This window comes from Anomaloglossus baeobatrachus, chromosome 3 (genome assembly GCF_048569485.1).
Source record: "Anomaloglossus baeobatrachus isolate aAnoBae1 chromosome 3, aAnoBae1.hap1, whole genome shotgun sequence".
Lineage (NCBI taxonomy): Eukaryota > Metazoa > Chordata > Amphibia > Anura > Aromobatidae > Anomaloglossus > Anomaloglossus baeobatrachus.
In genome coordinates, this window is record NC_134355.1 from 659,657,499 (window position 1) to 659,673,455 (window position 15,957).

The window sequence follows — 15,957 nt, forward strand, 5'->3', positions numbered from 1 at the left end:
TAATCAAAAAATCACTTGAAGGGTCAGTTAACCGGTGGCAACAAGATTATTACAAGGAATGGAGGCCGCCTGTATTAAACTAAGGTTGAAAAATTAAGATATGTTTAATTTTTGAAAGACGTCTCAGAGGATATCTCATTTGTACCTCTTCCGACAGGCCTACAAGCTGCCGTAACCCTCCGTCTGATACAGCGCCGCACAATCAGCTCTGCCCTCATCTACTGTATCCTCACCTATCCCTTGTAGACTGTGAGCCCTCGCAGGCAGGGTCCTCTCTCCTCCTGTACCAGACCGTGCCTTGTATGGTTTATGATTATTATACTGGTACCTATTATGTAAAAACCCCTTTCGCATGCAAAGCGCCATGAATTATATGGCGCATAATAAATAATAATAATTTGTATAAATACCCGTGTGGTCAATATAAATAAACTGCCACCAAACTTAATCCTCCGAAATAGGGAAGGCTTCTTTACAGTTAGAGCAGGTAGATTGTGGAATGCTGTCTACAAGGGGTAGGAATGCTAGATACCATCACAGCTTTTAACAGAAAACGGGGGAAGGCGATTCCCTCAGCACCAATAACATTGTTTGTTATAAATAACTTAGTGACAACATGTAGAGCTGGGCGGGAAGCCTGTTACCTGTGACATCACATTATCCTCCCTAGGGGCACTTATCCCACCCCGCACTCCCCATCAGGGTACTCACCTGGTGATTCAGGAAATGACAAGACGACTGGATCTAGATCTACCCACGTAACGCCTGCTACGACGACGCTCACACCGAACCAATGGTGAAGATGACAGACTCCGGACATGATGGCTACCCGTGCCATAGCTTGCTACCGTGACCCCTGCACATGACCGTACAACGCGATAGTCGGCACCGCACCCACCGCCGCCATAACATGCTGAAATCCACTGTGTGACAACGGGGCGGGGCTGTTAACAGTCACCATTGTCATAATGTCAAATGGAGTGTGTTTTGGCCTGGGAGGGGGCTTGGTGTAGGTGTGGTATCAGCAGGAGGGAAAACACGCCACCTGCTGACTGTTGCTTCTTGCCCCTGTTCACTACCAGCCCCCCTCAATTTGAACATTGAAGTCCTAACAGAATCCCTTAACCCGCCCGCTCACTGGGAGACCCACATGGTCCCTGGTTCATTCCCAGGCTAGCCCCCTTGGCATTCCCGGGGCATACAAACGGAGGGGAGGGGAAGTTCAGTGTGTGTGGGATGGGATGATTTGAACTCTTGCAGGTTAGTGCCTGCATACTACATTCCCCCCTACCGTGCCTCCAACCTGCGCTGTGACAGGGACTGCACTGAGTCTGCACTTCAATTAGGCTGTGTGCCTAATTCATGCGTCCTGCGTCCCCTGCACAGTCTATGGAGACTGTGCAGAGGCCGTACGCACGTTGCATAGTAGAACGCAGCGATTCAGCTGTTGCCCGAATCGCTGTGTTCTAAGAAGTGACATGTCACTTCCGTGCGCTTTGCCGGCAGCTCCTGCTCTGTCTATGGCAGGAGCTGCAGGCTGAGCGCACGTTCTCTACCGGCACCATGCGCCTCAGAACGGAGCTTTTCAGCTGCGCTCTGAGGCACACCTTTTAGGTGCCGTGCAGAGCGCACACAGCCCTACCCAGCTCCTCCTCGGCACTGGCGACGGTGTCTGGTCGGCGGTGGCTGGGCGGCGGGTGGGCGGGGCCAATGACAAAGAGCGCGAAGCGCTCTTTTTCAAACTTAATGGCGGCTCAAGCTGACCGGCGGGCGGGTAGTTCCCTCAGAACGCCGCTCGCCGGCGCACGTAGCTTGAGCCTCAGCAGGTAGGGAGCCGCTCACAGCAAACAGCGCCGTGAGCAGAACGCTTTCCTCCATGCTGATTTTAGGGGAGGAGAAGGGGGGTGGAGGGGGGGGTGGGGGGGGGTGAGGGTGTTAAATAATGGCGAGCACAAGCGGACCAGCGGGCGGGTAGTTCCCTTAGAACGCCGCGCTCACCGGTCACACATCGCTTGTGCCTCAGCAGAGAGGGAGCCGCTCACAGCTAACAGTGCTGTGAGCTGAAACGCTTACCTCCCTGCTGATAGCTCTCTTACCGCCTCCAGGAGCGGGTCTCTGTGTCCGGCTGCCCAAACAGGTCCGGGTCCTGCAGCCGAGAGGCTGGAAGCTGGGCAGCACGGTGATATGTATCCAGGAGGCGGGGCTTAGGCCAGTCACACCACAGGAGGCGGGGGCGGCAGGTCAGTGTCTTTCTAGGGGGAGACCTCTATTTAAACATGCATAGGGGCCAGCAGTCAGGGGGCAGCATCTCAAGTTTCTGGCTGCAGTGCCCCTCAAACTCACCTAAAAGGATTATTGCCGAGGTGGCGAGTTGGGCATGTGGACATCTCTTGTTTGGGATTTCTTTTGCACATTGCCAACGGATGAGTGTTTTGTAGTCTGCTCATCATGCAAAAGGAAAATAAATTGTGGATATTAATGCTCACATAGATTAGGAACTATGGGGTACTTTGCACGCTGTGACATCGCTAGCCAATGCTAGCGATACCGAGCACGATAGTACCCGCCCCCGTCTCACATGCGATATCTTGTGATAGCTGCCGTAGCGAACATTATCGCTACAGCAGCTTCACACGCACTTACCTGCCCTGCGTCGTCGCTCTGGCCGGCGACCCGCCTCCTTCCTAAGGGGGCGGGTCGTGCGGCATCACATGGCAGGCGGAAAATAGAAGCGGAGGGGCGGAGATGAGCGGGACGTAAACATCCTGCCCACCTCCTTCCTTCCGCATTGGTGGCGGGACGCAGGTAAGGAGATGTTCCTCGCTCCTGCAGCTTCAAACACAGCGCTGTGTGCTGCCGCAGGAACGAGGAACAACATGGTACCTGTCGCTGCAGCGAAATTATGAAAATGACCGACACTACACAGATCACCGATTTATGACGCTTTTGCGATCGTTAATTGTGCATCTAGGCTTTACAGGTTGCGACGTCGTTACCGGCGCCGGATGTGCGTCACTTTCGATTTGACCCCGGCGATATCGCAGTAGCGATGTCGCAATGTGCAAAGTACCCCTATGGCTCTCCATTAGCACATGAAGTGAGATTACATGCTAATCTGGAAAAAAGCAAGCTGGTCAGCAATCCGAGCGAGCCGTAAATTGTCGTCGTCTTCTTCTTGAGTTGGCAAATTCGAATGTCAATAGACCCGCTCATCTCTAACTCTTCCTATTACTTTTGCAGCTTGCCAAAACCTATGGCCCAGTGTACAGTATAACAATAGGAGTCCAGAAGATGGTTGTGCTTTGTGGATATGATGTAGTGAAAGAAGCTCTTGTCAACCACGCAGAGGAGTTTTCTGCCAGATATAACCTCCCGGCTTTCATGGATTTTTCAAGAGGATACGGTAATGTTCACATCCAATGTAACATTTTCTATCAGGAATCACATATAGTGTTTGTTATTTAAAGGGTTCTCGTCACCGAAAACTCCGTCCAGATCAGTGGAAATTGGCTAATTCCTGGAATCCCCTACATACACTTGAATTCGCCGGTATAAGATGTGGCCAGGCCAGTGGTGAACGCTTTTCATTACATTTTTGGGGGGAGGTCATGTGACCAAACAATACATTAACTCTGGCATTTCAATTATATTTTGTTTACAGCATTTACCATACTAAATTTTAATAGAGTGGACTTTTATGGAGAGGGGATATTGAATAATATACAGTATTTATATATACTAGCTGTAGTACCCAGGCGTTGCCCGTGATAGTAACTGTCTCTCTGTCTCTCTCCCAGTCTCTGTCTGTGTGTCGCTGTCTGTCTCGCTGTCTGTCTCTTTCCTTGTCTGTCTGTTTCTATCTCTCTGTCTGTATTTGCATCAGTCTGTCTCAATCTCTGTATCTGTCTGTCTCTCTCTCTGTCTTTTTGCCCGGCTGTCTCTTTGCCCGGCTGTCTCTTTGCCCGGCTGTCTCTTTGCCCGGCTGTCTCTCTGCCCCGCTGTCTCTTTGCCCGGCTGTCTGTTTCTAGGTCTGTCTCTTTCCAGGGCTGTCTCTTTGCCGGGCTGTCTCTTTGCCGGGCTGTCTATTTGCCGGGCTGTCTCTTTGCAGGGCTGTCTCTTTGCAGGGCTGTCTCTATCCAGGGCTGTCTCTTTGCCCGTCTGTCTCTTTCCAGGTCTGTCTCTTTGCCCGTCTGTCTCCTTGGGCATTTGTCTCTTTTCCCGGCTGTCTCTTTGCCCGGCTGCCTCTTTTCAGAGCTGTCTCTTTGCCCGTCTGTGTCTTTGCCCAGTCTGTCTCTTTCCAGGTCTGTCTCTTTCCAGGTCTGTCTCTTTGCCCGTCTGTCTCTTTGCCCATCTGTCTCTTTGCCTGGTCTGTCTCTTTCCTGGTCTGTCTCTTTCCTGGTCTGTCTCTTTTCCGGTCTGTCTCTTTCAAGGTCTGTCTCTTTGGGCATTTGTCTCTTTGCCCGCCTGTCTCTTTGCCCGGCTGTCTCTTTGCTCAGCTGTCTCTTTGCTCGGCTGTTTCTTTGCCCGGCTGTCTCTTTGCCTGTCTGTCTCTTTGCACGTCTGTCTCTTTGCCCGGCTGTCTCTTTGCCAGTCTGTCTCTTTACAGGGCTATCTCTTTCCAGGGCTGTCTCTTTCCAGGGCTGTCTCTTTCCAGGGCTGTCTCCTTCCAGGTCTGTCTCTTTCCAGGTCTGTCTCTTTGCCAGTCTGTCTCTTTCCAGGGCTGTCTCTTTGCCTGGCTGTCTTTGTCTGTCTCTTTCTGTCTCACTTTATCCGTCTCACCACCAACATCTTTTTACCTCACACATAAGCTTGTTATACTAACTGTTTATTTTGTGCCTATAGCAACCACTGACAGTTGCTATTAATAGCCTGCAGCTCCCAGCTCCATTCAGTTTAATGGCTGCAGGATTTTTGTAGAATAAATGGAAAGCACGGGGTTAAATTTTCCCGCCCAAACATAGTCTATGACATTCCCTGAGTCACATGAGGCGTCTATGCAAAATTTCGTGATTGTAAATGCGACAGTGCAAATTCCTTTAGCGGACATACACATATACACACACACATACATACATACACTGAGCTTTATATATTATATATATATATATATATATATATATATATATACAAACACAAGACAAAAAAGGGGGACCAGTCGCACACTGTGAAAAAACAAAATAATTTCTACCTAAAAAATTATAAATAGAGGTATTTAGACTATTATAATGGCCATTATAATACTAGCCCAGCGCCCCTTCACGGCAACCTCCTTTGCTGGGTCCTGCTCTAAACTGCATCTTCTCTGGGTTTTAAAAGCCTACAAGATCAGCTGGTGAACAAAAAGGAGGCTAATGAAGCTGCCAAGAGCTGGAGTGCAAATCCAGCAAACAGAGCACCACTCCCTGTTATATGTATAAGACAATAGAAACAAACAGAATGAAACAGGGGTTCCCTTTCCGGTTTCCCATGCTGGTACTAACCTGACTCCAAACCGTACTGGCAGCACCTTTACAATGTGGACAGGTGCGTATCTGGGTGATGTGTATAAATACAAGACAAAAAAGGGAGACCAGTCGCACACTGTCAAAAACCAAAATAATTTCTACCTAAAAAATTATAAATGGAGGTATTTAGAATATTATAATGACCATTATAATAGCTGCTCCCGGCAGCTTCATTAGCCTCCTTTTTGTTCACCACTGATCTTGTAGGTTTTTAAAACCCAGAAAAGATGCAGTTTAGTGTAGGACCCAGCAAAGGAGGGTGCCGTGAAGGGGCGCTGGGCTAGTATTATAATGGCCATTATAATAGTCTAAATACCTCCATTTATAATTTTTTAGGTAGAAATTATTTTGTTTTTTCACAGTGTGCGACTGGTCCCCTTGTATTTATACACATCATCCAGATACGCACCTGTCCACAATTGTAAAGGTGCTGCCAGTATGGTTTGAAGTCAGGTTAGTACCAGCGTGGGAAACCAGCTGAGGAACCCCTGTTTCATTCTGATTTTGTCCTAATATATATATATATATATATATATATATATATATATATTTTTGTTAATGAAGCGCATAATGAAGATAGCTCTAGCTCTGCTCCAGCGTTGTCGGTCTTTGTGTGTGGTGATCCAGTTGTTGGTGAACGGTTGTATGCAATTTGGTGTATGTAGTGAAAAAATCCTTGTTGTTTGTTTATTTCCACCCTGTACTTTATTTCTCCCTGAGCATGTATTGTCTTTTCCTCTGTGTGTGCTTGCAGTGAGTTTGAGCTTTGGTTTTCCTCTGTCTGTAGGTATTTATGGTATTCTTTACTATTGTCCCAGCCCTCCTTGGGGGGAGGGGGAGAGCGGGTGTTAGACCAGGTCTGCTTAGGAGTAAGGGCCATGCTGGCAGTCCAGACCTCGCTATCATCAAGCCTACCTCTGGAATCAGGGACAGTTTAAGGCCCCTAGTCTGACGGCCAGTCTAGGTGCCTTTACTCCTGGTTACTGTGTCATACCGTGACAGATACGTCAATTCTTCTTTACCCGACACTTCCCGATTTGCCCTGATGCGGTGGCAATCATTGTAATATTTTTGGGGTTGATGACAGACGTGTATTGATAATTGGCATCAAGCCCAGGGGTTAGTTATGGGTAAGTGTCTATCAGACATGCCCATTACAAACCTGGCAAGCATGGAGTGAAAAATAAAGTCACACCCACAAAATAGGTTTATTTGAATAAACACTCCCGCACATGCCCTGATTCGCTAATTTATTAAAAAAAAAACCCTGGGAGTTCTGGCATAATCCACTTAGGGAATAAACATGCCCTCATTTACCAATTTATAAATAAAATAAATCCTGAAAGTTACAACGTAATCCAAAGTGTAATGTCCCACAACATCCATCGATGCTCCATAGATCGCTGTTGGTGAGCGGCAGCCCGGAATTTCTCGCTAGCGATGACGTTCCTGCTTGTGAGATATTCTGGACGACCGCTGAGCGGCAGTGACCCCTGTGCAACCTTGTTACTGCCATGGCCCTTCTCACCCTGATGATACCAGTCACCATCTGTCTGCTTTACCTTGGTTGAGTGTCGCCTGCCCGGAACCACAGTCTCAGGATGGCTGTTTTGGCAGGATAGAGGAAAGCCGTTCACTAAGCAGGATCCCAAGAACCCTGAAACCCTTTAACCACTATGCAGGGATTTGAAATTACTACAGTGCCCCGGAGATCGCTACCTGTGGAAGGCTGAGTCCAAGAAAAGTAGTCGACAGGCAGGGTCAAATCAGGAGATAGAGAAAAGGGATAAAATCAGCGTAGTCAGGAAATCAGGCAGAGGTCAAATGCCAGAGATGGCAGCGAAGTACAAAAATGACAGGGTAGTCAGAGAGCAGACAGAGGTCAAAACACGGGAATCAATATCCAGAGCAGGGAGAACCAGAGACTAGCAGGAATACAAAACTATATCTGGCAATGACCAGCAGACATGAGGGGGAATTAGAAGGGTGTGGTGTCTTCCCATTGGCTGTAGCTAAAGGGTGGTAACTTTAACTGGAAGAGACACGCCACTTACGGTCAGCCAGTGCTACTAGAAGTCCGAGGTAAACCCAGCTAAGTGGATGAATGGAACCTGCACCCACCAGAGTCACTGGCACCGACTCCTCTCCTATCACCTGCATAGTGGAAATATGGCGGTGCCTGGTGTCTGAAGCAGTTGTCGCAGGAGGATGTGACAGTCTGGTTATCAAAAATAGTGTAGAGCCCATGCTGTTTTTTTCAAATTATTTCTTTGAATAATTTGAAAAAACAGTGTGGGTCCCCTCTGTTTTTGATAACCAGCCAAGGTTATGCAGACAAGGGAGGGTTGCAGCCCCCAGCTGCTTATTTACCCTTACTGGTTATGAAAAATAGGCAGGACTGCATGTCTTTTTTTTTTATTTATTTCCAATCTGCATTTGGCGGAAGGGCAACTACAATTGTTTTGCTTACTTTTTCAGCCCCCTAGCCCTTACTATGACTATTTTACATCCATTTTACAGCACACTAGTTCGGGTCTCCATTGACTTATATGGGGTTTGGTATCAAGGGTCAAGTTCGGGTCCCAAAACAAAAGTCTGCACGAACCTGGCAAACCTGAGCATCCACAGGCCCGCTCATGATCTCTGGTAATTCCAACCAGAAGGATACTACAAAAGGAGTTCAATGGCAGAAATGGAGAGAGTAGAATATAATGGGATTTTTAATATACAGCGTGTCCACACATTTCCTGTCCACCACCATTAACTTGAGAACGGCGGCAGATATAGGCATAGAAGGGGTGTCTAGGTATAGTAAAGTAGCCATGGGCTACACAATGACACCACCTATAGCGCCACCTGGTGGAAAACAACAGAGTTAGCATTTTTATTTCGAAAACAGAACGAGATAGAGAAAAAAAGTGAATTACAAAGTTGTAGGGCATCATCAATTCAATACGAATCGACACCTTGCATACAGAAATGCTATGATTAGAATGTGTAAAACTCACAAGGCTGCGGACGTGAAGCGATACCTCATGGAGACCTTCCTACAAGTCATTGGGTATGGTGGCTGTGTGGAGTGGCCTCCACACTCACCTGACCTGACTACATTGGACTACTTTCTGTGAGGTCACATCAAACAGCAGGTGTATGTAACCCCTTCACCAACATTGCAGGACCTACGACGACGTATCACAGATGGTTGTGTAAACGTGTCACCTACCATATTGCACAACGTGCAGCAAGATACAGTATGCTGTCCAGAGGCCAGATGTGCATTGCAGCTGACAGGGGCCACTTTGAGCATCAAAGTTAAATGCACACCATATGCGTGACCAGCATTCAGTGTTTTGGAGGGGGAGTCATGGGTTTCATATCATAGAAGACACAGAGTGGGTGGAAGAGTCGGGCTTAATGCTGCGCTAAAAAAACACAATTCCAGGAGATGAAATGAATTCCTTTCTTTATTTTTCACAGGTCAACGCGTTTTAAAGGCATCTCCGCCTTCTTCATCAGGACAAAGAAAGAATAGCATCTTTGCAATAATATATAATATTATAATAATAATATATAATATAATAATCTCCTGCAATTGTGTTTTTTTAGCGCAGCATTAAGCCCGACTCTTCCACCCACTCTGTGTCTTCTATTGTAACATCGGGGCTGCGGCTGATCACTTTATGCATTAAATTGCTTCATGCTTACAAGGAGTTGTGCCTGTCACAACCGTAACAGGTGAGTATCTGTATTACCCTCTATACCCACCTGTCTATCAGATAAGACCCTATTTGTGCTTCTCTTCCACAGCTTTGCTGGGTTTCATATCATAGCATTTCTGTATGCAAGGTGTCGATCCATATTAAATTGATGATGCCCTACAAAATTGTATTTCACTTTTTTTCTCTACCTCGTTCTATTTTCGAGATAAAAATGCTAACTCCGTTGTTTTCCACCAGGTGGTGCTATAGGTGGTTTTATTGCATAGTGTATGGCTACTTTACTATACCTAGACATCCCTTCTATTCCTATAGCTGCCGCCGTTCTCAAGTTAATAGCGGTGGACAGGATATGCGTGGACACACTGTATTGTCAGGTAATGGGTGGAACAGATTTATAAGGTCTATTGTCAAGGGTGGCACTTGGGAGCTTCTAGAGATAATTAGAGTGGGGGATTACAAGTGTCATGGCAGATGGCTAATTGATAAATATGAGCTGTTTGATAATTGTAAGGTAAGGCACTCAGGTTCCTTTTGATTTGCTTTGTAAGGCCAATTTACACTGTTCATTTTCCATCCAGTAACTAGTGCCAATTGACTACATAGAAGCTATTCGGAACCTGTTTACTGGCCTGTCAACATGGGCTAATAAACAAAGATGGGGACAGAATGATGGCTAATGTATGTGGCAACTGTTCATTTCCTGTATTTGTTACATGCAATCTCCAGTCTACATGGAGTGATGTGCTGCTGATAACGATCATGCACACATAAAAATTCAATTACCCAATGAATAAGAGTTTTACTTGTTAGTAGAGCGATTGCGGGTCTGGTTACATCAATGGTAAACTGGGAATGAGAATTCTTGATATCTCTCATTCGCGGTTTATCAGCTTACCTAAAACGTCCTAAAAAAGTGGTGGTAATTAGCCAGATATACTGTAGACCGGAAGAACTGAAGGAGCTCAACCACTGGGACTGAAGATACAGCTTTAATTCATGGTATTTATAATTGATTTTTTCATCAAATAATAGATTGACTGACCTGATGGGTATCTAGTAAAGATGAGCGAGCACTAAAATGTGCTTAAATCAAGCTGGTTAGGCTCTCTGAAAAGCTCGATTCAACTAGTGAGTATAATGGAAGTAAATAGGAAACTCAATCATGTTTCCGGAAGACCCTACCATGAGAGCTGGGGGACGGCAGGAAAATCACTAAAATGGATGAAAATGTGGCGCCCCTGATGCTTCAGTCGCCACAGGGTACTGCATCTCATCAGAGGTGCAGTACTCATCCCGGGTAAGGAGGACGTCGGTGCCGGTTCACAACATCCACAACTACATATAAGCCAGTTGCCCACTCAACAGGACGGGGTTAGGGTAGGGTCATTTAGGATGGTCACCCTATCATCTGGGGCCTCCCACCCACTAACTCTGGGGCTCGAGTGGGTGGGTCGACTGATCTGGGGAGTTGGAGCCACAGACACACTAGAAAGATTCGACCACCGAGAACCAAGTGAGATGCAGGAGAATACAGTTACTGAGGGGAGAGCTAATAGCTCCCTCTGAACCGACACACATCTCATGGTGCGGAGCCCTAGGCTAGTGGGCACTTCAAGGCCTGCAAGTAGAATCCACCGGGCAGAGGATTTCAAGTCTTCTGGCCCTCAACAGCGCCCGGGGCAAAGCAGCATATAGAGCCAGGATCCGTGATCATAGGGCGGCCCATCAACGAACTTGCGCTGCCTGCTATACGGGACGGGGAACATAACCACCCCAAGGACTCGGGTCCCTGTGTAGCTTCAAGTCGCAGGGACTCACACAACACAGTGCAGGGAGGAAACCCTCACGAAGTATCCCTCCGGTACCGGCCCCCGAACTATCCAGGATCATCTGGAGCCCATCACAGTGGAGTCTGCCAGTCCAACGGCAGGAGCAACTAAGTGAGTAAATACCTTAAACTGCAACCGCTGTGTCGTCTGATCCTTCCTGCGCTCGAGCTTCCAACACTGGGGTGGACAACTACTCTCAACATCCTCCCTGAGGCCTAACTCTGCCTGTGGACAGCTGCAACATTTGAGCTGCGTTATCAACCGCCCCAGCAGAGAGAGTTCTCGCGCAGTGGTAGCTCCCATTAAAGCCGCATACCACAGGTGGCATCTCGAAAGACAACTATTTCCTTCATCACCATCATCCCCATCATTTTGGTTGACACCGCGGGATCACGGAGCCGGGCCATGCCACTGTGACAACCCAAATTCCCAAAACCGGTCCGGTGACAAGTAATTCCCAAGACCCCGCCGACGCGTCAAAAATAGCACTCAAATAGAATGGAAACAGCATGGGGAAGATGCCTGCTTACATCTCTGACTTCCAGGTCGCTGCTGGGAACATTGTTGTCAGATTATTACTTCACTTTTACAGATTGACCATAAAACATACAAAACTGAAGATAAAATGGATTTTACAAGAAAAAATGTTGGGAAACATTTATTCCTGTTTAATGACTGGTATATAAGGCAAATCTAAAAAGAGCAGAAAAAACAAACACCTCCTCCACCCCTTAATAGCCGGGCCATCTCTCACGTATTTCCCAGTCGCCTGTGACTGAATTTGCACTGGCACCACCATATCACTGAAAGCTGATTGCTGCCCGTAGGAATAAAGCTAGCAGAGGAGCTCTTGATGCAGGTGCCGAGCAAGCTCAGCTTGCTATTAACCTGAAGATTAACCCCATATCTGCAAATTAATAGCATTTTTTTTCACATGACAGGTTCCCTTTAAAATTGGCATGTGCAACACGTCTTAATAAATTGGGCCAAACCTTATGGGAAAAGAAACCAGTCTCATTTCCTTTTAATATCCGGGTTGAATAGAGATTGCTTGTGGGTTCCAAATAATTAGTAAAAAGTACAGTACAGAGGGGGTATCCATGACATTTTCCTATGTGGGTTGTCAAATGAAGAGAGGAGAATCCTTCATGACAAAGTATGTAGGAAATTGTATAAAGCTTGGATTCATCCACAGAAAACCCAAATGCTTCAACAATGAAATCAAATAAAAAATATGTACACTATTTAAAAGTAACATGATTTTCTGCTGGCGGCAAGTAAGTAAGAAGGAGGACTGGTAAAAGATGATAAGCACATAACATATTCTCCATGTCTTTTTTTCAGGCTTGGCGTTCACGAATGGAGATAATTGGAAAGCCATGAAGCGGTTCACTCTTTCTACATTACGAAGTTTTGGCGTGGGGAAAAAAATAATGGAAGACAAGATTAATGAGGAAGCTAATTATTTAGTAGAGACATTTAAATCCTACAAAGGTCAGTGATTAGTCTTATTGTGTGACAGCTTACTAGAATATGATGCAATGTCATTGAATCATCTATAGGTGATGTCAGTGCTAGATTACACTAATGGTGTCCTGTAAAGTATACACAGTATACTATAAAAAGATTCCCCTCTGCACAAGCATATAATTAACTACTGCCCCCTATGCACAATAATATAATTACTATAAAACAGCCCCCTTTGCACAATAATATAACTACTATAATACTGCCCCATCCTGGCCCCCATCCTGTAATAATGTCCCCCCGTCCTGGCCCCCATCCTGTAATAATGGCCCCCGTCCTGGCCCCCATCCTGAAATAATGTCCCCTATCCTGGCACCCCATACTGTAATGTCACTTTCAGCTGATCCCTCTTTTGCCTCACATGTGGTATTGACTACACACCTACTTTTGGTGCTAATGGAGTCAATGCCTCTCTTCACGCATGCAGGTGATATGTTTGCTCATCAGATACCCTTTGTAGACCTTTATATCCAAGCCTTCACCCATGATCTTAACGAGTGGTCCATTGGGCAATACCGATACGCCTGCATGGATATTATGGTAACACTAGCTTCACCATCACACATTAGGGCTTGTTTTCTTTGTTGATATGAATCTGTATCTCCGTTACTCCTTGGGTGGCCATTCTTTGCTGGCATGCTTAGGCCTCAAGGGATATTGTGTATTTTTGAACCTCTAACCGGTAAATAGTGATTTCTTACATCCATCATATAACGTGTACATGGTGATGCTGCATCATGTTTCGAACCATATGAGCACACTATTTTACTGCTCCCATGTGGAATCTAATTCGGTACGTATTCTCTTTTTCGCCTAAAATACACTTTGCCTATATATATATCAACTAGTGATGAGCGAGTACGCTTGTCACTACTCGGTACTCGCACGAGTATCACTGTACTCGGGCTACTCGGCGGGTACCGAGTAATTTCGCCATACTCGTGCTGTACTCGTGGTCTTCATCCCTGCATGTTGGCGCTCTTTTGAGAGCCAGCCCTCATGCAGGGATTGGCTGGCAGACCACTACAATGCCACAGCCCTGTTAGTTGTGGAATTGCAGTGATTGGCCGGCCCGCACAGCGTGACCGAGCCTTTATACCGGCGGGCGCGCTGTGCGCTGCACACAGCCATCTCGTATTCCCTGCTTTCCCCGCCCACAGGCGCCTATGATTGGTTGCAGTGAGACACGCCCCCACGCTGAGTGACAGGTGTCTCACTGCACCCAATCACAGCAGCCGGTGGGCGTGTGTATACTGTGCAGTGAAATAAATAAATAAATAATTAAAGAAACCGGCGTGCGGTCCCCCCAATTTTAATACCAGCCAGATAAAGCCATACGGCTGAAGGCTGGTATTCTCAGGATGGGGAGCTCCACGTTATGGGGAGCCCCCCAGCCTAACAATATCAGTCAGCAGCTGCCCAGAATTGCCGCATACATTAGATGTGACAGTTCTGGGACTGTACCCGGCTCTTCCCGATTTGCCCTGGTGCGTTGGCAAATCGGGGTAATAAGGAGTTATTGGCAGCCCATAGCTGCCAATAAATCCTAGATTAATCATGTCAGGCGTCTCCCCGAAATTCCTTCCATGATTAATCTGTAAATTACAGTAAATAAAAACACACACACACCTGAAAAAATCATTTATTAGAAATAAAAAACACAAACCAATTCCCTCGTAACCAATTTAATAAGCCCCAAAAAGGCCCTCCATGTCCAGCGTAATCCACAGACCTCCAGTGTCGCTTCCAGCTCTGCTGCATGGAGGTGACCGGAGCTGCAGCAGACACCGCCGCTCCTGTCAGCTCCACGCAGCAAATGAGGTGAGTAGCGCGATCAGCTGAGCTGTAACTGAGGTTTTCTGCGGCCACCACTGGATCCAGTGGTGGCCGTGAGTTACCTCACTGAAAGCAGCTGATCGCGCTACTCACCTCAGTTGCTGTGTGGAGCTGACAGGAGCGGCGGTGTCTGCTGCAGCTCCTGTCACCTCCATGCAGCAGAGCTGGAAGCGACGCTGGAGGTCCATGGATTACGCCGGACATGGAGGGCTTTTTGGGGCTTATTAAATTGGTTACGAGGGAATTGGTTTGTGTTTTTTATTTCTAATAAATGATTTTTTCAGGTGTGTGTGTGTGTTTATTTACTGTAATTTACAGATTAATCATGGAAGGAATTTCGGGGAGACGCCTGACATGATTAATCTAGGATTTAGTGGCAGCTATGGGCTGCCATTAACTCCTTATTACCCCGATTTGCCAACGCACCAGGGCAAATCGGGAAGAGCCGGGTACAGTCCCAGAACTGTCGCATCTAATGTATGCAGCAATTCTGGGCGGCTACTGACTGATATTGTTAGGCTCCCCATAACGTGGAGCTCCACATCCTGAGAATACCAGTCTTCAGCCGTATGGCTTTATCTGGCATGTATTAAAATTGGGGGGACCGCACACCGTTTTTTTAAAATTATTTATTTATTTATTTTACTGCACAGTATAGACACGCTCACCGGCGGCTGTGATTGGGTGCAGTGACACAGCTGTCACTCAGCGTGGTGGGCGTGTGTGACTGCAACCAATCACAGGCGCCTGTGGGCGTGGGAAGCAGGGAATACGAGATTGATTAATGAGCGGCCGCCTTTTTCAAAACAGTAAAAGCCGCCGGAGTTTTTATAACAGCTGTGCAGCGTCGCGCCGGAGATCGAGGAACGGTAAGTATGAGAGAGGGGGGGGAAATGACCGACAGACTTAGAGAAGGACAGACAAGACAGAGAGACCGACACAGAAATAAAGAAAATGACTTTTGTGACATTTTTAGGGTTTCTACATGCTGCCGGGGGGACATTTCATAAAAATACTCGGGTCTCCCATAGGATAACATTGGGCTCGGTGCTCGGGTCGAGTACACGAGTATCTTGGGATGCTCGGCCCGAGCCTCGAGCACCCGAGCTTTTTAGTACTCGCTCATCACTAATATCAACTGATTTAGATTTCTTTTTGTATTTCTAGATCTTAATATAAACCTTACAGATGCATGTATCACTCCACATGCTTTGACATCGCCTAATTGTGTCTTGCAAATGTCTCATGTTGGTCTATTTATGGTAAATAATGCCCCCATTACATAGGACCTTGGTACCTTGGGGATGTGGCTGTGCGTGTATATATATATATATATATATATATATATATGTATATATACATGTACATGTATATGTGTGTTTACTGTATGTGCATGCATACAGTTAGGTCCAGAAATATTTGGACAGTGACACAATTTTCGCGAGTTGGGCTCTGCATGCCACCACATTGGATTTGAAATGAAACCTCTACAACAGAATTCAAGTGCAGATTGTAACGTTTAATTTGAAGGTTTGAACAAAA

General features: G+C 46.6%; 1 protein-coding gene across 1 annotated transcript in view; it reads left to right on the forward strand.

The window, feature by feature from the left end:
- LOC142295731 (cytochrome P450 2K4-like) overlaps window positions 1-15,957 on the forward strand; it is a 100,258-nt gene that overhangs the window by 17,376 nt on the left and 66,925 nt on the right. Inside the window, exons 3-4 of the mRNA XM_075338823.1 lie at window positions 3,241-3,403; window positions 12,397-12,546. Of these exons, the coding sequence (XP_075194938.1) occupies window positions 3,241-3,403; window positions 12,397-12,546 (313 nt within the window). The remainder of the gene's footprint in view (window positions 1-3,240; window positions 3,404-12,396; window positions 12,547-15,957) is intronic.